Genomic DNA, 23392 nt, shown 5'->3' on the forward strand with positions numbered 1-23392 from the left:
TTTCCTAAAGATAGTAAGATGGTGTGATATGAATCAAGATCGGCCTTCAAAGCCTGTTACTTTCCACTCTGTCTTATTATAAAAGTCACTTTGTAGGCTATTGAGTAAAATTTAAGCCACGTGAGGTCAAAGACCACATTATTAAATTTTGTGTATGCCTCAGAACATAATAGAGTTGTAATCCCATGTCGTATCTACTAGGTGGATCCCCAGGAAATGTTTTGGGCTGATCACCCTCACAGTGGATTGAAAAAGAGAACATCAAAGACACAAAGAAGGATCTCACTCCAAATATGAAAAGAAAAGAAATTCCCTTCACATTCTTTATAGGATCTACTGTTCCTTGAAAGCAAAATTATAGAAAATCTTTTCAGTATCCCATAGGTTTGCTTCAGGAGTTAAAACCTGTACACGCAAATTCTAATAAATGCACCTTATATCTTACAGCTGCTTGATATTGATGTTTTCAAGATGGACAGCCACGGATAGATTAGTTTTAGAAGAGAAAATGACCTTGATATTTTAGAAATATGTATGATACATAACATTGTCAAAACCCAACACTTGCCAGTCATTTTAAGGTATAAAAGGTGTATTAGAAAATACTCAGGCATGTGTGTAACTGCCCAGACAAGTGGCCTGACCCTCTCATGGTCCATGTGCACAGGTTTTGGCTGCCGGCTGGTCTGCCTTCTTCAGCACACCAGGCTTCTCCAGCGTATGGGATTGAGAAGTGGGGCTGCCTGTCCCGGGTTTCCTGATGATGATGGCGTTGTTCTAATACTCCAGAGTCACCGTTTTGGTTTTGAGGTATTCGTTTAGAGCTTCCTCACCTACGGAAGAGAAAAGCAGTTGATGGACCAAGTTCAAAGTTGGATGTGGTACTACTGGCCTTCCAGACATGGGCATAGGTCACAAAGTAAAAGGAATGTCACCCAGACCAGCGCTTCTCAAACTTTCAGGTTCATGTGAATCAGCTGAGGACTTTCGTAAACTGTAGGTTCTGATTCAGCTACTTTGGGAGAAGGTTAGACATCCTAACTGTTCTCCATTGATGCTGCTGGTGGTCCACGGACCACACTTTGTGTAGTGAGGGCTTAGGTCAGCTGCCAGGCCTGCTCAGAATCAGTGTTGGCTGGTCAACCTTCCTGCTTCATTTCCCTGCATAGTGATGAGTTACATCTTTTTCCTTTGTTCATATGAGATACACAGAAGTGACCAGGATTCTGTGTTCTAGATTACATTAAATGAAGCAGACTGGAGCACAGGAAAGAGTTGGGAATCATTTGTTTAATCTGATTTTAAGGGTAAGGAAAATGCAATTTATATCATATCAGAAACACAAAAGAGCACATTTAAGCAAAAAAAAAAAAAAAGAAAAGAACAAGAAGAAGAAGAGGAAGAAAACAAACAGATCCTTCTACCTTTCTTCACCTGTTTCTGTTTTTGAGCTATATAATCACTGGTACCTACAGTGGCTAAGGGCAGTGGATACCATGGTAAAACTAATGAGCATGTGATTCTGGAAGCTGAGCTAAAATGAGGGCTTTTGAAAACTCTTATCTCAGGTCACATACCACAGCAATTGGATCAGTATCTCTGTATTTTTTTTAAGGCTTTCAGAGGCATCTAATCCAATGTGCAGCTAAGGTTGAGAAGCAGTGAGCTAAGGGGTTTTAAATTGTGGAGAGGAAGAAACTGTTAGGCAAACTGGAATGCTTTATAGTTAAAAGCTGTCAATTATCCCGTCAAAAGACAAGTGAGAAGAGTTGCCTCATTTCACAATAAAAATTTCCCACTTTTATGGCTACAAATAACATTGCTGAAAATCATCAGGAAAGAGAAAATGTAAAAAATACCCCAAATGAATCAAACTTATTTAAGATGGTGATTTTACTAAATCACAAATGTTTCATATTCTGAAACATGTCTGACTGGAGATTTGAGAGGTGGAATCCACAGCCAAACTACCTGCCTTTTAATTCTCTCTGCTGTTGCCTGGCTGTGTGACTTTTGACAACTCACCCATCTTCTCTGAGCCCCATTTCCCTAAACTGTACAATGTTACCATAATAGTACCTATCTCCTGAGCTGCTGTGACAATTGCTTATACACAAGAGGTAAAGTACTTAGAATAGGACCTGTCACAAACTTAGCTCCCAATCTACTGCTTGAAAGGTGAATTACATTTTAGGCTTTTTACAAACTCAAAATCTGAGCTCTTGGACTTCCAGCAAACCTGCCAGTTACAGTGTTGACTCTGAAAGACTGCCAGCCAGCTCCGAGACAGGCTTTATTTTTGGAGCTAGCTAGCTATTATCACCCTCCACCCATTTTCCTTTCTTGGTTCTGTTGAGCCCCACAAAAGCCCAACCAAGATCATGGTGAATGTCAGATTTTTAAAAATTAACATATTTTAGCTAAAATATATTCCTTTGGGGAAAAAAAAAAGATTACTTTCCCTCACAGTTTGTGTCTTTTTTTTTTATAAGTGTGTTATGTTCATAAAACATGCTGAACATTAAAAAAAAATAAATAAATCAGTACCTTTATAAACCCAGATCTAACTGCCACGAGGGAGACACCCTTCAAAACAACATTCAAGAGTTGCATAAAACACAGGGCAGGGTTTTCTGTGATGCAGCAACACAGGACTGTGTAGGATAAAAGTAAAGCCACGGGGCTGTGGCTATGGCTCAGCCGTGGGCGCTTGCCTCGCACAGGTGAGGCACTCGGTCTGATCCCCGGCATCACATAAAAGTAAGGAAATAAAATAAAGATACCGTGTCCATCTACAATTCTAAAAAAATATTAAAAGAAAAAAATAGAGCCAGACACACCTAAGTCTTTTCCGAAGCCGGACTGTTTCACTCCACCAAACGGGGCTGCCACATCTGTCTTGTTGTACGTGTTGATAAACACGGTCCCCGCCTCGAGTTTGTCACTCACGTACATGGCTTTGTTGATGTCTCTTGTGAAAACCCCGGAGGCCAAGCCGTACTCTGTGTTGTTGGCTCTCTGCAGCACACCGTCGATGTCCCTGCGAGGGTTGTCAGGAAGACAGGGAGCTTCGTTACATGAGAAGCAAAACACTCTCCTTTGACACCCTAGAAGTTTTCCTCTCTGAGGAGAAATGGGGATCGGTGTCTGCCATCTGCTTACATTACAGATGAAATATTCAAGCTCACGTGGAAATTGAGCCTCAATGAAATATGACAACTCTAGTTTAATTGGGCTTTGCATCCATATCTAAAATCTGACCTGAAGTCATCTTTGTGACTTTGTGACACTGGTGTCATCCCTGATCCCCTTGGCCTCCCCTCTCCTTGAGCCCCGTGTCCAGATTTTCTGAGTGACCCCCCTTTCCTTCCATCTCTTCAGAATCTGCACACACAGCTGAAGTCCCCGTCATGCCTCCCCGAGGCCTTTCCGAATCCCACCCAGGCAGCAGGGTGGTGGCTCAGTGTGCAGGCTCTGTGACAACCCGCCTGGGGCAATGTGATGAAATGGCAAAAGCAGTTGTCTCAGTGTCATGGGATGAAATGAGCTAAGAGTGCCCAGAGCACACTACGTGGCCAGTGGAAATCAGCTATGACCAGGGAGCGCGACTCCTCCCAACCAGCATTATGGAAGCCCAAACCGCGGGGCTGGTTTAACCCGTGTGTTTGCCATTTGAAAACTGGAAGACAGAAGCTCCCCAAGGGCAAGGATAACTGTGCCTTACATTTCTTTATACTGTGATGTCACATCATGTGAGAGTGAACTCTGCCTCGATTCCAGGCACGCCCCTGGAATCTCAGCACCTCTGGAGGCTGAGGCAAGATTTCAAGTTCAAAGCCAGCCTCAGCAATTTAGTGAGGCCCTGTCTCAAAATAAAAAAAAGGACTTTGGATGTAGCTCAGTGTTTAAGCACCCCGGGGTTTAATCCCCGGTAGCAAAAAACAAACAACTGAACAGATGAACTCCATGTCATATGCTTATTTAGTAAAAGAGGAAGACAAGAAGCAAAACACTGAAAAGCAAAACACCAAAAAGCATGGAATATTTCATCTATAAAATGTAGGCAGGTGGCAGTGACGTGTTCCCGTTTCTACATAGAGAGGAAAACTTCTAGGGTGTCAAAGGAGAGTGTTAAGACGTCTGGTTATTTTCCTGTCTTTCCACTCTGTATACAGTGATCTTTGTGTCTGAGGGGCATTAGTTTCAGGACCCCTGCAGGTACCAAAATCTGCGGAAGCTCAAGTCCTTTACAAAATAGTGTAGTATTTGCACCTAACCCATGCACATTATTCCATTCATCCCATATACTATATAGAAGTTTATGGAAGTTTTTTGTTTGTTTGTTTTGCGGTGCTAAGAATTGAACCTAGGGCCTCACGCATGCCAGACAAGTGCTCTACCACTGACCTACACCCCGAAACTCCTCCCATATACTTTGAATCATCTTTAAATTACTTACAATATCTAATAGAACATAAATGCTGTATAAATATCTGTTATTGTTTGTGGAATAATGACAAAAGTCTGTACGTGTTCATGTCAGATGCAGATTTTTCCCTCTGTGATGCTAGGGATTGAACCCAGGCCCTAGTTCATGCTGGGCAAGTGCTCTACCACTGAGTTACTTCCTCAGCACTTTAAAAAAATTCTTATTTTGAGGCAGGGTCTGGCTAAGTTGCCCTGCCTGGCCTTGAACTTGTGATTTTCTTGCCTCAGCCTCCAAAGTAGTTAGAAGTAGAGGTGTCCACCACCACACTTGGCCAGAAGCAGTTTAAAAAGAAATTTCAGCCGGGCACAGTGGCACATGCCCGTAATCCCAGCGGCTTTCGAGGCTGAGGCAGGAGGATCGCAAGTTCAAAGCCAGCCTTAGCAAGTGAGGTCCTAAGAAACTCGGTGAGACCCTGTCTGCAGATAAAATACAAAAAAAAGGGCTCAGGATGTGGCTCAGTGGCCCCAAGTTCAATACCTGATATCCAGTAAATAAATAAATACAATTTATTTTCGATCTGAGGTTGTCTGAATTGCAGATATAGAATCGTTGCATATGGAGGGCCAACTCTGTGTACACCCCCGATAAGAGGAGATATGAACCTGCTCTAAGAGCCCAGTTCTATCATGCCTTCCATGGTGTATCTCCCCTTATTCAGTGTGGTCCTAACGGTTAAAAATGCATGCATTTTCTATAACACGGCCAGTAGATGAAGCAAGAATTTCATCTGATGCTCCAGCAAAGAAACAGGATTTGTTCCAGAACCACAGGAAAAATAAGTTGTGCTGTATTTATTGAGAGAGAGCACAGGTTTCAACATAGTACCTTCCAGAGGGATTTTCAAAGATCATCTTGACTCTTTCCAATTTCAAACTTGCACTGCCTTTAAACTAACTTGAAGGGAGCTAAGACTCTCCTACAACTCCTGTACTCTCCTTTGGGGGAACTGAGAGAGAAAAGAGGAACAAGCATCCTCAGATCCACATGCAAATGACCCCTCACCACAGCCTCCTGTGCTCAAAGACCTCTTACAATGTCTGCTGATGACCAAGAAGTCTTCCCAAAGTAGGCATTTGTTTCCCAATTTCCCATTGGTTGAGGTAAACCTAAAGCCACTCTGAAGAATTTTGTCAGGTGCACTGGGAGAATCCCATCATATGCAGTGTGGTTTTACAAACCCAGTTACCATGTGGTTCTCCTTGGTATGTGGAACATCTTGAAAGTTTCATGTAGGATGACAACCAGCATGCCATTTGCAGTTGAATATATGGCAACTGGGGGCATAGCTATAAAAAGCTGAGTATTGGGGCTGGGGATGTGGCTCAAGCGGTGGCGCACTCGCCTGGCATGCACAGGGCGCTGGGTTCGATCCTCAAGACCACATAAAAATAAAATAAAGAGATTCTTTCCACCTAAAACTAAAAAAATAAATATTAAAAAAAAAGCTGAGTATTTGGGGCCGGGGTTGTGGCTCAGTGGTAGAGTGCTTGCCAAGCATGCGTGAGGCACTGGGTTCCATCTTGGCACCACATAAAAATAAATGAAATAAAGGTATGGTGTCCATATACAACTAAAAAAACATTAAAAAGAAAAAAAACTCAGTATTTGGCTTATGGGCCATGCAGAAACCAAATAATTACAGCCCCCTTTCTTTGGCAAAATCAGATTTCCCAAATGCTTTCCTTTTGGAATTCCTTCCCTGAGAATGTAAATGTGAAAACTGGTTGTTATTTCTCAGGTAATAACATATTCCACAGAGATTTCACATGCCAACTGTACAAAAACAAATTTAACCAGCTAAAATCCCATCACGCCTTCCCTTAAAGTAAGCTGAGAAGCAAATATAAATTACCATCCACAATGGTTAGCAAAAGCATATCCTTCTAATTATTTAGTGAGTTAATTACTCTTAGGGTAAAACTGCATGTTTGTTGATGTCATGCTCTGTAAATAGTATAACTGCAGAGGGGAAAAATTACCAAATTGAAACCTAATTGTGCCCAAAGAACATACCCATTTTGGAATTTAGAAATGACCATTATAGGCCCAAAGGATTCCTCTTTGGCAAGGTACATGTGGTCTTCCACGTCTGTGAACACAGTTGGTTCCATAAAAAAACCTGTTTGGAAAAAAAGAAGAAAAGAATGTCAATTCTAGGTGAGGCCATACTTCAGTTAACAGTTGTCTCAATTACATTACAATTTCCCCTCTCTGCCTTGGGAAAACCAAGAGGATGTCTCTACTCAGTGTTAGTATTCCTAGGTTCTTGTTTTTTAATGTTTTTATTTGAAAATTTCAAATATATATTAAAAGTAGAGACAATAATACAATGGACAGTAAAATATTCTTTTTTTTTTTGCTGTTTTTTTTTCCTTTGCTGAAATATCTTAAAGCAAGGATATAATTTTAACTCCCAAGTACTTCGTGGCAAATCAGTAAAAAATAAGGACTTTTTTAAAAAAAAATATAACCACAACACAGCATCACACCTAACAAAATTAATGCTCATTCTTTATTTGTAATTTATATTTCACTTTCTCTCATTGTTCAGAAAGTAACTTTTTCCAATTAACTTAATTAATTTTAAATTTAGTTAAATTAATTTTCCAATCAATTTGTTCAATTTAGGATTCAAATAAGTTCTACATATAGCATTTGCTTGCTAGATTTCTCAATGGTCTTTTTATCTCAATACTTTGGATGCTTTTGCCCTCTCCTTGTGTTTTCAGGCAGGTGACTTGTTGGAGATACTGGGTCGGTTGTTCTGTAGAAGATCTTATATTTTAAACTTGTCATTGCTTCCTTGGAGTGAAATTTGTTTCTTTAGTTCATGTTTTTTTTTTTTTTTTAATTGTGATAAAATACACGTAACACAAAATTTACCATCTTAACCATTTTTAAGCACATAGTTCAGTGTTATTAAATACATTCATAGTGTTAGGTAACCTTCATCACCATCTGTCTGAATCCATTAAACAATAACTTCCCACCTCACCCCCCAGCCCTTACAAATTGAAAGTTGGACCTAATGGCACCACTGTGTTTAGGTTTTTTAGAACATGTCATAGGTGACCCTGGGCATCACACATTGTATTTCATGAGAAGATGCATAATATCCAGTTGTCCTTCTTTAAGTGCTCAAGTTGACCAGGGGCTCCAGATGGTGTCCATGGGATCCTGCCACTGTAGAGCTGTGTTTTTCCCCACCCACCTTTTTCCTAACAACTTCAGCCTACCCTGACTCATTTCCTGAACCAATGGTATCATCTATCAGAAAAATGCAAACTGATGATTTTTTTCCTACTCTTTAATTTTTTTTTACATGAATTAGCCGGGATGCCATCATTAGGAAAAAAAAAAAAAAGTCTCTTTTATCAGCTACTCAGTTACCTAAAAATTCAGTTCATATAGGAAACATAAGATACATATTCAATTTTTTTCTTGTAATTACCAATGTTCAGAGTAAGGTATTGGTGTACAATCTACCTGTAACAGTGGAACGGAAGGTTTTGTTATTTGCTCTGTGTGTGTGTGTGTGTGTGTGTGTGTGTGCGCGCGCGCGCGCTACTGGAGACTGAATCCGTGAGTATGGTACTTTTGAGCTATCTCCTCTTCCCTATTATTAATTTTGTTCTGAGACAGGGTGTTGCTAAATTGTCTGCGCTGGCCTTGAACCTGTGGTCTCCTCCTGCCTCAGCCTCCACAGTTTCCAATCCTGACATGGGCCACTGTGCCCGGTGAAAAGGCAGTTTTTGTGGTTGGTTGTTAGTTCCTTCTTTCAAGAGTCATAACATTAAGCCGTTCACATACTTCAGTACCAGGTCTTACTTTAGGCAGAGGAACAAATCCCTCCCAGGCTACGCTGGCTGAGATCAAATCTCAGTGCCAGGAATCAAGACCACTGGTTTCTGATAACAGCTATTCATTACACTTGTTTATAACAAAGGGCCTGTCATTTTCATAACTTTGTATTGTAGGGTGTGCACATTTCATCTTATTTTCATAGGAGAAAAATGAGACTCAGGAAAATTGTGTTGTGGAGCTGGGTGCTATAATCCCAGTGGCTCAGGAGGCTGAGGCAAGTTCAAGGCCAGCTTCAGCAATTTAGGGAGGCCCTAGGCAACTTAGCAAGACCTTGTCTCAAAATTAAAAATAAAAAGGAAGGGCTGGAGATGTGGCTCAGTGATAAAGTGTCCCTGGGTTCCATCCCCAATACCAGTTAAGAAAAAAGAAGAAGAAGAAGAAGAAGAAGAAGAAGAAGGAGGAGGAGGAGGAGGAGGAGGAGGAGGAGGAGGAGGAGGAAAGAGGAAGGAGGAAGGAGGAGGAAGGAGGAAGGAGGAAGGAGGAAGAAGAAGGAGGAAGGAGGAAGAAGAAGGAGGAAGGAGGAAGGAGGAAGAAGAAGAAAGAAGAAGAAGGAAGAAAGAAGAAGAAGAAGAAGAAAGAAGAAGAAAGAAGGAAGAAGAAGGAGAAGGAGGAAGAAGAAGGAGAAGGAGGAAGAAGAAGGAGAAGGAGGAAGAAGAAGGAGAAGGAGGAAGAAGAAGGAGAAGGAGGAAGAAGAAGGAGAAGGAGGAAGAAGAAGGAGAAGGAGGAAGGAGAAAGGAGAAGGAGGAAGGAGAAAGGAGGAAGGAGGAAGGAGGAAGGAGGAAGGAGGAAGGAGGAAGGAGGAAGGAGGAAGGAGAAAGGAGGAAGGAGGAAGGAGGAAGGAGGAAGGAGAAGGAGGAAGGAGAAGGAGGAAGGAGAAGGAGGAAGGAGGAAGGAGGAGGAAGGAGGAGGAAGGAGGAGGAGGAGGAGGAGGAGAAGGAGGAGGAGGAGAAGGAGGAGGAGGAGGAGGAGGAGGAGGAGGAGGAGGAGGAGGAGGAGGAGGAGGAGAGGAGGAGGAGGAGAAAGGAAATAGTGTTGTGAAGATATCCCAGCTAATTGCTCAAGCAGGGTGTAGAAATTAATTCAGACCCATATTACACCTGCAAGTGTTTACTTTTGCAGTAAGGTGATGCTGATGTGAAAACTGTCACCATCTACTCCAATTTAAGAAGTCAGGCACCGCACCCTGAAGCCCTCTACAGAGGGGACCTTACCTGGCCTTTGGACTTGTCTTCCCCCGTACACCAAGGTGGCCCCCTCCTTCACTCCAGCTTCACAGTATTGCAGCAGCTTTTCCAAGTGGGCCTTATGATTTTGGGGCCCATGATCAGTAGATCTGTCAAGTGGGTCACCAATTTTCATCTTTTTAATTTCTTCCACCTGAATAGCACCCAGGCCACAAAAGACAATTAATTCACTGTTAAGAATGGATATCCTTGACCTGGTTCTGACCATGCGGTGGGTGTTGTTTGAAGCTGTCGATAGATGGCTCCAGAGCAAGCAGGTATTTATGATTTCTGCCTTACAGAAGAAGAGCCCAGGGCCTAGACAGGTTAAGTGACTTGCCCAAGTGCACAAACCACTACGTACTATGAGTCGAAAGCCCAAGTTCTCAACCAGCTAACAGGATGTAAGATACCTAGGCTTTAAATTATCCAGAAGGTTAGTCCACTAAAATAGCCAACTGATGTTCTGGAATTTTCATAAATACAGCATACACACACTCTTCATGGCAAAAGAATTTCTGAATGACCACCTTGTTGTTTTTTTCCCCTTGCTCAAACATGGCAGACTGCCTTTGTGAAATTCTCATGGTGTAGCCAGAGGAATTGCTAGAATATTCTGAGGAAAACCAATGGCACAAGCTGCTTGCTTGTTTTGATCTTTTCCTGCGTTTTCTGATGCTAAGTCTAATTCTAATAAGAAGAAACCGTGGCAGTCACCGTGACCACGAAGGGCCATGAGTTTGACTCCAGGTGTGGCAATCCTCTCTCAGGGGCTTGAATGGAGTCCTGGGCTCGGGGAGACGCTCTGAGTGGGCAGGGATCACGTCTACCTTGTTCACCTTGATGTTTCTAGCACCCAGCACAGTGTGTGGTATTAAGTGGTATTAAGCAGGTGCTCAAGAAACAGGTGTTGAATGAGCACACAAAGCTCATGTGCAAAAGGTGCTTGCTGATGGGCAGAGAGAGCACATCCTTGAACTCTCTGGTCTCAGCATTGAAATTTCATCCAGTTATTGCTGACCCTGAAAGCCTGAGCATTTAGTTCTGCACGCTGCATTTTACTGAGACACAAACTAAATTGCAGAGTTCAGGAGGCAGCCCCTGCCCACTGCCTGCCCCGCCTGCCACTCTCTGACTTCTTGGAATCTGCTCTCATGCAGAGGATTCCTTTGCTCTGGGGGCAGGATGGGATGTAGGAAATTGGTTCTGGGGAGAAATAAAAAAGCTAGGTGTTAGTTTTGCAAATATAAGCAAGTTCATAATTAATATTACCTTTATAATGATACAACATGGCATAATTTAGAGTTTATTTTAGCCACAGAATTTACCTTAACAGTCCTATTAATGACTGTTAGTTCCATGTCTATGGATTCATAACCAGCCAACAGGAGCTATTTGTGGAGTTAGTTATGCTAGTGGAAGAAATGATATCCTGTCATGTCAAGTGCAAAATAGAGTCTTGTAAGGATCTAGTGATGCACCTCTCATAGATAATTCAGGGATTCATAAAAATCCAGGAGTATAGCTCTCTGAAGTGTCAAGGATCTAATGGGCCACAAATGCAGGGCAAGGTATAGGTACTGACAGCTCTCAAGTAGATTTAAGGTTTTCACACAGACTTGTAACTTGTGACTATGAAAAATTAGAAACACATATAAAAGCAGAGAGATCATAAAATGAATCCACAAGTACTCCTCACACAGCGTCAGAAACTACCAACTCTGGCCCATTGATTCCCCTCCTCACCTCTGCTTTTCCTGGTTTATTTTGAAGCAAATTCTAGATGTCATATACTGTAACTGTAAATATGTCAGTATACCGCTAGACAAAATAAAGGACTGTTGGTCATTTTTTTATTTTATAAAAACATAATGGACTGGGGGCCTGGGGCTGTAGCTCAGCGGTAGAGTGCTTGCCCAGTATATACAAGGACCTGGGTTTCATCCCCAATAATGAAGAAGAAGAAGAAAAAAAAAACCCAAACCTAAAAGCACACAAAGAAAACACAGATTGAATCCAGGACCTCCTGCATTATAAGCACATGCTCTGCCACTGAGCCACACCCCCAGCCAAGGCTAATTAAAAAATAATAATAACAATATTGTTATCAACCTAAAAATTCATGAAAAATCCCAGAAGTACTTTCCAAGCAAAAGCAATTTCTTTGTGTGTGTGTGTGTGTGGGGGGGTACTAGAGATTGAACCCAGGGCTTTGGGCATGCTAGGTAAGTGCTCTACCACTGAGCTACACCCCAGCCCTTTTCAAAAATTTTGAGATGGGGTCTCATCAAATTGCCCAGGTTGGTCTTGAACTTGGGATTCTCCTGCCTCAGCCTCTTGAGCCATGTGCACCACCACACTCAGCTCAAACAAAAGCAATTTCTATGCAACTAAAAGCAAATCTGAAGATGCCTTACCACTTTGGTCACAAATTCATCGTGGATGGATTCTTCCACAAATAGTCGCCCAGCGGCAATACAGTTCTCTCCTTTGTTGAAGAACACGGCGCTCATGCCCTTCAACACAGAAGGCAAAACAGTGACTGCACCGCCGAAAAGTCAACACTGACATATAATTTTACAGAGAGAACTAGGTGTCACTGGAAGACAGCAGGCAACACACAGAGTCACTGAGACTTCCGGAAGTCTCAGTGGTGAGAACTGCTGGGAGATGTTTAGTCTTTTTTTTTTTTTTTTTTTTTTTAAGAGAGAGTGAGAGAGGAGAGAGAGAGAATTTTTAATATTTATTTTTTAGTTCTCGGCGGACACAACATCTTTGTTGGTATGTGGTGCTGAGGATCGAACCCGGGTCACACGCATGTCAGGCGAGCGTGCTACCGCCTGAGCCACATCCCCAGCCCGAGATGTTTAGTTTTGACTTAGCTGTTTTTGGTCCATGAGCACTTTCCAAAATGTTTATAACAGTAAGTCTATACCACTAAGAACAAATTGTATACTGCAAGAAAAATCTCGATTATTCTGTATACATTTAAATATAATACTTGCATAATAAGTTTTGCTTTTAAAATCTGTATGTCGGTTCATAGAAATCACAGCTTTAGAAAGCCTTCCTTATCATGCCCCTCATGGAAAGGAAGATCCATTTTTCAAGAAGTTTGCAAAATATTTTAAATGAAGGCGCTCAAAAAACGAGTGCTTAAGAAGATTCATTGTGTGTGTGTGTGTGTGTGTGTGTGTGTGTGTGTGTGTTGTTAGGGATCAAACCCAGGGCCTTGTGCATGCTAGGCAAGCACTCTCCCACTGAGCCCTAATTTGCAGGGTTTTGTTGCATCTTCTTTTTCTAAATTTAGGGGATAATTCACCCCTTGGAACCTCCCTAAACTGGGTAAAATAAATAAATAATATATATATATATATGAAATAGCATAGTATTTCCTGTACTCACAAGTTCTTACAATAATATATATGAAATAGCATAGTATTTCCTGTACTCACAAGTTCTTATGGTGGGAACCAGAATTCTATGTAAAGGCACACATTCCTATGCTGTAGAGGCTAATGGTGGCCGATAGCAAACTATTTGTGAATATCTGATGATAGGAAAAAAGAAGGAATGGCCCTCTCTAATCATTATATGTGATTTTCTCCACATGTAGTTATTTCACCCTCAGCACTCTTTGGTTGTTCTTGTTAATTCATGTTATATGAACAAGAGCATGAGAAACTTAGTGAATTGATACTTTAAAAAAAATTAACAGTATGGTATAGGAAAAAGTCCCTCCTCCCTTTTTCTACTCCTCAGTCTTTTGCAGAAATCTAGACGTCCAGGGGAGTCCTGACCCTGATGTTGACCTGCGTATCCCCAGGCACTGCCTGCCAGTGAAGGGCCACCTCATATGCACGCAGGAGTCGGGTCTCCTTCACTCCCAGACCCCTCTTTCTCTTATGGGCCCTTGCACAATGAGGCTTGGCTGTGGGTGTGCATTGAGATCACAGAGAGGGGGATGTGAAAGGCTTCTCAGTGCACAGGCTGGGAGACAGCACAGAACAGGAAACCCTGACTTCCCCCAGAATTTCCAGGAGGCTCAGCACAACCGTGCCAGTGGTAGCTCTCTGCAGGCCTGAATCTCAGAAGTGAAGAATGAGGACTAGCCCACCATTTTTTTTTTTTTTTTTTGGCACTGGGGATTGAACTCAGGGGCATGTGGCCACTGAGTCACACCCCAGCTCTATTTGGTATTTTATTTAGAGACAGTGTCTCACTGAGTTGTTTAGCTGCTCTCTTTTTGCTGAGGCTGGCTTTAAACCTGTGATCCTCCTGTCTCAGCCTCCTGAGCTGCTGGGATTATAGGTGTGCACCACTGCGCCCAGCCCCAACTCTTTTTTTTAACCTTCAAGTTTTACTTAAAGTAAGTTTTTATACTTTGATATAGCTTAAGACTCGGTGGTATTGCAAAAATAGTAGGAAGCCCTATGTACCCCCACCCAGCTTCCTCCCTAGTAATACCTTATATAGCCACATTGCTAAAACCAGGAGAGTGACACCGCCAATTACTTTTTTTTTTTTTTTTTTTTTTTTTTAAGAGGCAGGGTCTGGTTATGTTGCCCAGGCTGCCCCTGAACTCCTGGGCTCAAGATCTTCCTGCCTCAGCCTCCGGGACTATAGACGTGCCACTGTGTCTGGCTGCCAATGATTTTTTAATAGAAGACCCTTTTCTGTGTCTTGATTTGTATAACAAATAAAAGTAGTGACCTTGGAAGGGGCGAGGTGTTAGGGGAAAGGAGGGAGAAGCCAGGAGCAACATCAGAATGTCTTTGGAAGTTTTTTGACATGACTACTGTGATTTATGTTCCATTTTTGAAAACATTTTAATTGGAGAAATTATATGAATACTACTTTTTAAAAATGTTAAGTGCTCTTAGTATGAAAAAGATGGTACCTGTTTATAACTAGATAAGACTAAATCTCATTTAAGACCTCCAATAAAGAAGCAGGGGAATGTGTTTCAGAAGCCGGCTGTTCACCCGCCTTTGAACCGCTCTCACCATTCGCACGGCCTTGTCAAGTTCACAGTCATTGAAGATTATAAGTGGGGACTTGCCGCCGAGCTCAAGGGACACTTTCTTCAGGTTGCTTACCGCACAGCTACAGGAAGATAGATGGGAAATGAGCATTTTGTCAGTGTCCCCGCTACACCTCCACTGTGGCTTTATTTACTTATTTATTTATTTGGTATTTGGGATTGAACTCAGGGATGCTCGACCACTGAGCCACACACCCCAGCCCTATTTTGTATTTTATTTAGAGACAGGGCCTCACTGAGTTGCTTAGTGTCTCATTTTTGCTGAGGTTGGCTTTGAACTCACGATCCTCCTGCCTCAGCCTCCCCCTGCCCTTGCTTTTTTAATTATAGGCTACTCACAGTTGGCCTGGAAAGCAAAGCTGAAGCTCAGAAACAGTAAGAAACTCATCCAAAGACAAAATGTGGGTGCAGAGCAGTGGCTGGCGGGGAAGCTGGCTGCTGGGCACATGGGCGTCAGTCATTGTATGTTTCCGTGTGTTTGGCGTAGTATTAGGAATTTTTCATGATAAAAAGTCTTAAATTTTTTGTGTGGTCAAATGATCAGAGATCCTTGCAGGTAAATTCCCATTCTCTAGGAATTTGGGTTATATAAACACTTGCCAAGAAAATCCAATCTTTAACTAGACTAGTGGAACACTGGGGCAGGGAGTATCAATTTTAGAAGCCGGCTGTTTCATTCCTGTCTTATGTAAGTGTTCTTATTTAAGACATGCAGACAGAAATGTAGACAGATTGGGAAAAAATCCATTCTATGGCTCCATGACCTTTGTTTTTACCATTTCCACGTACTTATTTCTGATCTGTGTCCTATCGGAGCTGTTATGTTTTTTAAAATGGTTACAATCACTGGATAGATACAATTTTATATCCTGTTTTTCTCCCTAATTATCTGTGTGTGTGTGTGTGTGGCAGGGATTAAACCCAGGGCCTTATGCATTTGAGGCACCCTATTATCTTTTTTTAGTGGTGGTGTTTTTTTTTGCGGCTGGGGATTGAACTCTGGGCCTCATGCTAAGCAAGCGCTCTATCTTGGAGTTACATCCCCAGCCCTTTCTATTTTTGAGTTTGAGTCAGGGTCTTACTGAGTTTCCCAGACTGGCCTTGAACTTGAGATCCTGCTACCTCAGCCTCCCCAGAAGCTGGGATTACAGGCTGCACCATGGTCCCTGGCTCCTGATTACCATTTTAACAATAATTTTTGATGTTATTAAAATTCTCCAGAACCATGACTACTGTATTCTATTACGTTATCACACTTTACTGCCTTATTTTGAACATTTACGTTATTAGCAGTTTTTTAAAAACCAACATTACTATATTTTGAGAATCCATGTCATTTGGAATATATAAATCTATCACAAACATCTTTTCAGTTTCTTACTTATGCTCCCCACACAATCTGGGCCACAGTGTTAGTGCAGAAACTTTTTGTGCTGAGTTGTTGAAAGTTACCAACAGGGTAGATTTCAACACAGCTCTGGCTTTATTTGCTGTGGACTTTAAAGCTTTGGAAAGTCTTTTATTCAAATAGTTCAATGTGCAGCAGTGATAAGTAGATTTCTCTTCTACATCTGATGTGTTTTTCTAACCCCAGAAGTGCTCTGTTTAAACAAAAACAGAACCCTGGATTAACGTGTCTTTAGCGTTGACACAGTAAAGTCTATACCTCTTCATGATCTGTTTGCCAATAGAGGTGGAGCCAGTGAACCCAAGTTTGCGGATATCAGGGTGCTCAGAAAGACGTTGTCCTGCTACCCCACCTGTAGAATTAGGAGATAAAACAGTCGTTAAAACATTACTCAGGTCTTGCATGAGAGAGGTTTGAATTCATGGAATTAGAATTTCTAAGCTTTTATTACATGATAGTTTTATATTTTTTGTATTAATTACTAACAGACAAAAATCTAAAGTAATATCCTCTAAGTGACTGTCACCCCCTCACCTAGAAAAACTGGTGGGTAAGCCTTGCTTGTTATCCTCCAAAGTAGTTACTGAAAAATCAAAATGGATTTAACTGAGTTTCCCAGACTGACCTTGAACTTGAGATCCTCCCACCTCAGCCTCCCCATTAGCTGGGATTACAGGCTGCACGATGGTGCCTGGCTCCTGATTGTCATTTTAACAATGATGTTTGATGTTATTAAAATTCTCCATAACCGTGACTACTGAATTCTATTATGTTAACACACTTTACTGACTTATTTTGAACATTTACATTATTAGCAGTTTTCAGAAACCTGACCACCTCGGGGTCAGTTTAATGATGTTGTACACCGCCCCCCATTACCTTCCTCTGCTCACTGGACACTAAACATTTCTACTTTAAGATTTCAGCACATGGTGAGGTACAGTACACTTGGTAAACTGTATTTAGTTTTAATACAACTCAGGGTAAGACTCCAGTGGGAAAACAGCCACTGGGCTACCCCATGCCACTCCCATCCCATGCCACTCCCCGGTCATAGCAAAGTGGGTCCCTGAGGGCTTACCTGAGCCTGGAAGGATGTTGATGACCCCCCTGGGAAAGCCTGCCTTCACCGAGAGCTCTGCAAACTTCAGGGCAGTCAAGGGCGTGACCTGACAGGCAGACGGCAGTTACCTTCTCACACTCTCCTGTCCTTTGCACCTGTACCTGGTTCTCCCCTTGATGGTTATGAGAGAGCTCATTTCATTTTACATTGTTCTATTATTTTTATATTTTGATGTAATTTCAGACTTACAGCAAAGTTACCAAAGTAATAGTGCAAAGAATTCCATATTCTTCACCCTCATCCCTCAAATGTTAACCTGTTTCTATATTTGCTTTACCCTCTTTATATAGACATATATTTTCTCCCCACACTACTTTAGAGGTAAGATGTATAGTATGCACTGGTTGCCTCTCAATGTTTCTATACACATTTACTAAAAGCAAGAAATTCTCTTACATACAAACAGTACAATTTTCAAAATTGGGGGAATCACAACTGATAGAACACCTATCACACTTTAGATTTAGCCAGTTGTTTCAACAATGTCTATTATTGCAAAAGAAAACCCAAGAGCATGGGTTGTTTCTGTTTATCTTTTTGTTTTGTTTTGTTTTACATTTAGTTACGCATATTGTCTCAGTTCATCTGGGAGAGTTTGAGTTTTCCTTTATATTTCATTGAACTAATATTTTTGAAGAACACAGACCAGTTATTTCATGCACTGTCCCCTCGGCCTGAATTTCTCACAATTAGGTTCAAGTTATGTACTTTTGGCAACAATACACTGGAGTGGTACTTCCCAATCTCTCTACGTGTACTAGTAGTCCTTCCACTATGAGCCCCTGCCCTTCTACGTTAGTCTCCTGAGTAGCTAGGATTACAGGCATATGCCACTGCACCTGGCTGAGAGGAGGCTGTAGAAAGTAAGTCTATCCCATGTGCTTGGTTCCTTCTGCATGTGGCCAGTTCCCTTTCCACCTCTCCACCAATTTGTGATGCAGCCATCAGTGTGTGTGTGTGTGTGTTTGTGTGTGTGTTTGTGTGTGTGTGTGTCTCCAGGATGCTGGCATTATGTTCTTTGGACCCTTCATCTACCAGAATCATGAACCAAATAAAACTCTATACTTTATAAGTTACCCAATCTCAGGTATTTTGTTATAGGAACACATCAAGGATTAAACCAATGTGTAAAATATACAAATATATAAACAAACATATACACACACATACACAAACACACAATATGTGTATTTTTGTGTATTTTACAAATACATACATATATTTGTGTATATATATACACATACATACATATGCACATATATGTATTTTGTTTAAAAAAATCTGTGTTTTTATGTACAGGTATCTATCTCTGGAATGCCTAAGAAACAAATAAATAGCCATTGATAACATTTGATTGCCACTAAGGAGGGAAACTGGTTCACTGGGGAAGAGTGATAGGAGGGAGAATTCATTATTTACTTCTATAACTTAGGAATTTTGAAAAGGTGGCTGTGTTTGAATTACCATGTAGCTATGCCAAATGAGATTTGGCATAGCTACATGTTAAAAGAAGAAATTAGTTGATAAGTAACTAATTGTAAACTCTTCCAGAACAGACTCCAAGTTTTCTCCCTGACTTATGCACCTTGGAACTGTAGCACTGTCTGTAAGAACTGTACTTAGTACATGCTCTCTGTTAAATTGGCTACTACATTTTTCTTGAAGAGCTACTGTATGTGGCAGTAATGGATGTATTTGAGAATTACCTAATTTTGTTTGGTTTTGTTTGTTTTTGTATGAAGGATTGAACTCTGTGGTACTCTATCACTGAACCACATCCCCAGCTCCTTTATTTTTAATTTTGAGAAAGGGTCTTGCAAAGTTGCCCAAGCTGGTCTCAAATTTGTGATCCTCCTGCCTCAGCCTCCTGTGCTCCTGGGATTACAATAATGTGCCTGGTTTACCTGATCTATTTTAAAAGTATTTCCTTGCTATCCACACATAAATATTCTTATAAAATTGCCACGATTATAGGTTTTTTTTTTTACATGTTCTTCCCTCATTTTCCACATCTTTACAACATTTTGTATGATCATGTTTGCATGCCTGCATATTTTTATTTTGATGTCTCATAGTTACCTGACATAATTCTCCACTGTTTGGGCACTTGGCATTTTGCAAGTTTTGAACTGGTTTGTAACAGGGCAATGGGTTTCATTGAGCTACACCACCTTGGAAGTTCTAAATTATAGAATCTCCATAGGATGATTAGGTGGCTGTTAAAAATGAACATTTTAAATGAAGGCACCCATGACACAGGAAAAGGCATCGCGGTATTGGATCGCGAGGCACCGTGCACAGACGTGTGTGGCCGAGCACACAGAGGGCGACTGTCCGCTGGCCCGCTCACCTGCGCGGGCTTGAGCACTAAGGTGTTGCCGGCGGCCAGGCAGGCGGCGCTCTTCCAGGCCAGCATCATGAGCGGGTAATTCCAGGGGATGATGATGGCACAGACCCTGCAGCGGGGAGATGCGACATCCTCAGCTGCCTCAGACTCACTCGCGGGAGAGTCACTCAGAGGCGCTCTGAGTCTTACCCCAGCGGCTCCTTCTTGGTGAAGGACAGGTTGCGACTTGGACGGGCCTGGTTGATGGGGATCGTGGAGCCCTGAAGAACAGAACAAGTGGACGCTCCCTTTACCAAGGTGAAGTAGTGAATTTCATCTCAAAGAATCCATCTTCTGCCCTCCTCTCTCATTTTTCTGAGGTGATGTGAAAAGGCATTGTTAAACACATAAGAAATACATCCCCACCCACCCAAGAGGGACGGCTGTTCATTTCTCGAAAGAACTAGGAGACAAGAGAATAAAGGATTCTGATTAAGTCTCCTCCATTTCCAACCTCAAAGCATGGCAGAGAATGTTAACTGCCCACCCAATATCCACTCTCCTCTCTCTCCTTCCTAGTAGGACCCCCAGTTAACAACGGCGACAGCACTGTGCCCAGAAAAAAAATACTGTGTCTCCTGGTCAGTGGAAAATATAAGCCCAAAGCTTTAACGTAGACTGACTCAGTTACAACAAATACTCTTTTACCCTACCCTTTACTCCCACTTCCTCCTCCTTCCTACTTTAGAATGTTGCTGAAATGGCTGGCACTGCAGGGGTTATCCTGAGTGCCTTGAGACAGCCTTGAGGGTAGAAGGCACATGGCAGTAAGGATGGCCTGGCAGAGATGGAAGGAGCCTGCATCTCACGTACTAGTTCTGCCTGCCTGCCTGCCTGCCTGCCTTTGGACTTCTCAAAATGAGAGAAAAAGAAGCTTCTTATTTGGGATTTCTGTTATACACAGCCAAATTTAATCCGAAGGAGTTCACAATCTTAGTCTTTAACCGGAGCTATTCACTTGCTTTGTCAGGTAAGATCATTGCTCTCATGGATGCCAGGGAACCATCTCTTACCTGAGCCCCTTGCAGCCAGGTCTACTTCGGAATTCAGAATTTTTTGGCCTCTAGAAACAACATAGTGCACATATCCTATCTACTACCCATCATAAGATCTACAAAACCCTCCATAATCAAACACGTTCATATTCCTCAGTGAAGCATAGGAATCTTGACTCGAAGTGATACAAATAAAGATTATTAATAGACTGATCCTCACTCAGGTCAGTGTCTGGCAGCCCTTGGGTCTGAACCAATTCAATCAATTTTCAGGTTCCAGAGCTATTTGGATTTCACATTTGAGGAGAAGAGGTGGCCCTGAAGCACTGAATGTCTGTAGGTGCACAACCCTGTGGCTGAACCACCATCAACACTTCCTTTAGGTGTAACTTCCTATGCTTCAGGCTTATCTTGTCCTGTAGAAGTGCTTATTTCCTATCCTTATAACTTTCTTTTTTTTTAAATTTTTTTTATTGGTTGTTCACAACATTACAAAGCTCTTGACATATCATATTTCATACATTAGATTGAAGTGGGTTATGAACCCCCAATTTTACCCCAAATGCAGATTGAAGAATCACGTCGGTTACACATCCACAATTTTACATAATGCCCTATTAGTAATTGTTGTATTCTGCTACCTTTCCTATCCCCTACTATCCCCCCTCCCCTCCCCTCCCATCTTCTCTCTCTACCCCATCTACTGTAATTCATTTCTCTCCTTGTTTATTTTCCCATTCCCCTCACAACCTCTTATATGTAATTTTGTATAGCAATGAGGGTCTCCCTTCATTTCCATGCAATTTCCCTTTTCTCTCCCTTTCCCTCCCATCTCATGTCTCTGTTTAATGTTAATCTTTTCCTACTCTTCCTCCCTGCTCTGTTCATAGTTGCTCTCATTATATCAAAGAAGACATTTGGTATTTGTTTTTTAGGGATTGGCTAGCTTCACTAAGCATAATCTGCTCTAGTGCCATCCATTTCCCTGCAAATTCTATAATTTGTCATTTTTTATTGCTGCATAGTACTCCATTGTGTATAGATGCCACATTTTTTTTATCCATTCATCTATTGAAGGGCATCTGGGTTGGTTCCACAGTCTAGCTATTGTGAATTGTGCTGCTATGAACATCGATGTGGCAGTATCCCTGTAGCATGCTCTTTTAAGGTCTTCAGGGAATAGTCCGAGAAGGGCAATAGCAGGGTCAAATGGTGGATCCATTCCCAGCTTTCCCAGGAATCTCCAAACTGCTTTCCAAATTGGCCACACCAGTTTGCAGTCCCACCAGCAATGTACAAGTGTACCCTTTTCTCCACATCCTCACCAGCACTTGTTGTTGTTTGACTTCATAGTGGCTGCCAATCTTACTGGAGTGAAATGGTATCTTAGGGTGGTTTTGATTTGCATTTCTCTGACTGCTAGAGATGGAGAGCATTTTTTCATGTACTTGTTGATTGATTGTATATCCTCCTCTGAGAAGTGTCTGTTCAGGTCCTTGGCCCATTTGTTGATTGGGTTATTTGTTATCTTAATGTCTAATTTTTTGAGTTCTTTGTATACTCTGGATATTAGGGCTCTATCTGAAGTGTGAGGAGTAAAAATTTGTTCCCAGGATGTAGGCTCCCTATTTACCTCTCTTATTGTTTCTCTTGCTGAGAAAAAACTTTTTAGTTTAATTAAGTCCCATTTGTTGATTCTAGTTGTTAACTCTTGTGCTATGGGTTATTATGTGCTATTAAGGAATTTGGAGCCCGACCCCACAATCTGTAGATCGGAGCCAACTTTTTCTTCTATCAGACACAGAGTTTCTGATTTGATATCAAGCTCCTTGATCCATTTTGAGTTAACTTTTGTGCATGGCGAGAGAAAGGGATTCAGTTTCATTTTGTTGCATATGGATTTCCAGTTTTCCCAACACCATTTGTTGAAGATGCTATCCTTCCTCCATTGCATGCTTATAGCCCCTTTATCAAATATAAGATAGTTGTAACTTTGTGGATTAGTCTCTGTGTCCTCTATTTTATACCATTGGTCCACCCGCCTGTTTTGGTACCAGTACCATGCTGTTTTTGTCACTATTGCTCTGTAATATAGTTTGAAATCTGGTATTGCTATACCGCCTGATTCACACTTTCTGCTTAGAATTGCTTTTGCTATTCTGGGTCTTTTATTTTTCCATATGAATTTCATGATTGCTTTATCTATTTCTACAAGAAATGCTGTTGGGATTTTGATTGGCATTGCATTAAATCTATAGAGAACTTTTGGTAATATCGCCATTTTGATGATGTTAGTTCTGCCTATCCATGAACAGGGTATATTTTTCCATCTTCTAAGATCTTCTTCTACTTCTCTCTTTAGGGTTCTGTAGTTTTCATTGTATAAATCTTTCACCTCTTTTGTTAGGTTGATTCCCAGGTATTTTATTTTTTTGGAGGATATTGTGAATGGAGTGTTTTTCCTCATTTCCGTTTCAGAAGTTTTGTCGCTGATATACAGAAATGCCTTTGATTTATGTGTGTTGATTTTATATCCTGCCACTTTGCTGAATTCATTTATTAGTTCTAGTAGTTTCTTTGTAGACCCTTTTGGGTCTTCTAGGTATAGAATCATGTCATCTGCAAATAGTGATAATTTAAGTTCTTCTTTTCCTATTTTTATGCCTTTAATTTCTTTCATCTGTCTAATTGCTCTGGCCAGTGTTTCGAGAACTATATTGAATAGAAGTGGAGATAGAGGGCATCCCTGTCTTGTTCCGGATTCTTATAACTTTCAATGGATGTATCAACTGCGGCCATTTTACAGACGAGGAAAGTAAGGTGCTGAGAGGTAAAATAACTTTTTAAAATTATTATTAAA

At 41.4% G+C, this 23392-nt stretch overlaps 1 protein-coding gene across 1 annotated transcript in view; it reads right to left on the reverse strand.

Moving 5' to 3' along the window:
- Nucleotides 1-205: 205 nt before the first annotated feature.
- ALDH1L2 (aldehyde dehydrogenase 1 family member L2) overlaps nt 206-23392 on the reverse strand; it is a 55827-nt gene continuing 32640 nt past the window's right edge. Inside the window, exons 14-23 of the mRNA XM_081309988.1 lie at nt 19688-19758; nt 19502-19607; nt 17110-17197; nt 16287-16380; nt 14583-14682; nt 11994-12092; nt 9565-9730; nt 6503-6608; nt 2841-3040; nt 206-833 (exon numbers count right to left, since the gene is read on the reverse strand). Of these exons, the coding sequence (XP_081166114.1) occupies nt 778-833; nt 2841-3040; nt 6503-6608; nt 9565-9730; nt 11994-12092; nt 14583-14682; nt 16287-16380; nt 17110-17197; nt 19502-19607; nt 19688-19758 (1086 nt within the window). The 3' untranslated portion in view covers nt 206-777. The remainder of the gene's footprint in view (nt 834-2840; nt 3041-6502; nt 6609-9564; nt 9731-11993; nt 12093-14582; nt 14683-16286; nt 16381-17109; nt 17198-19501; nt 19608-19687; nt 19759-23392) is intronic.

Source organism: Spermophilus citellus (assembly GCF_964194105.1).
Source record: "Spermophilus citellus genome assembly, chromosome: 10".
Lineage (NCBI taxonomy): Eukaryota > Metazoa > Chordata > Mammalia > Rodentia > Sciuridae > Spermophilus > Spermophilus citellus.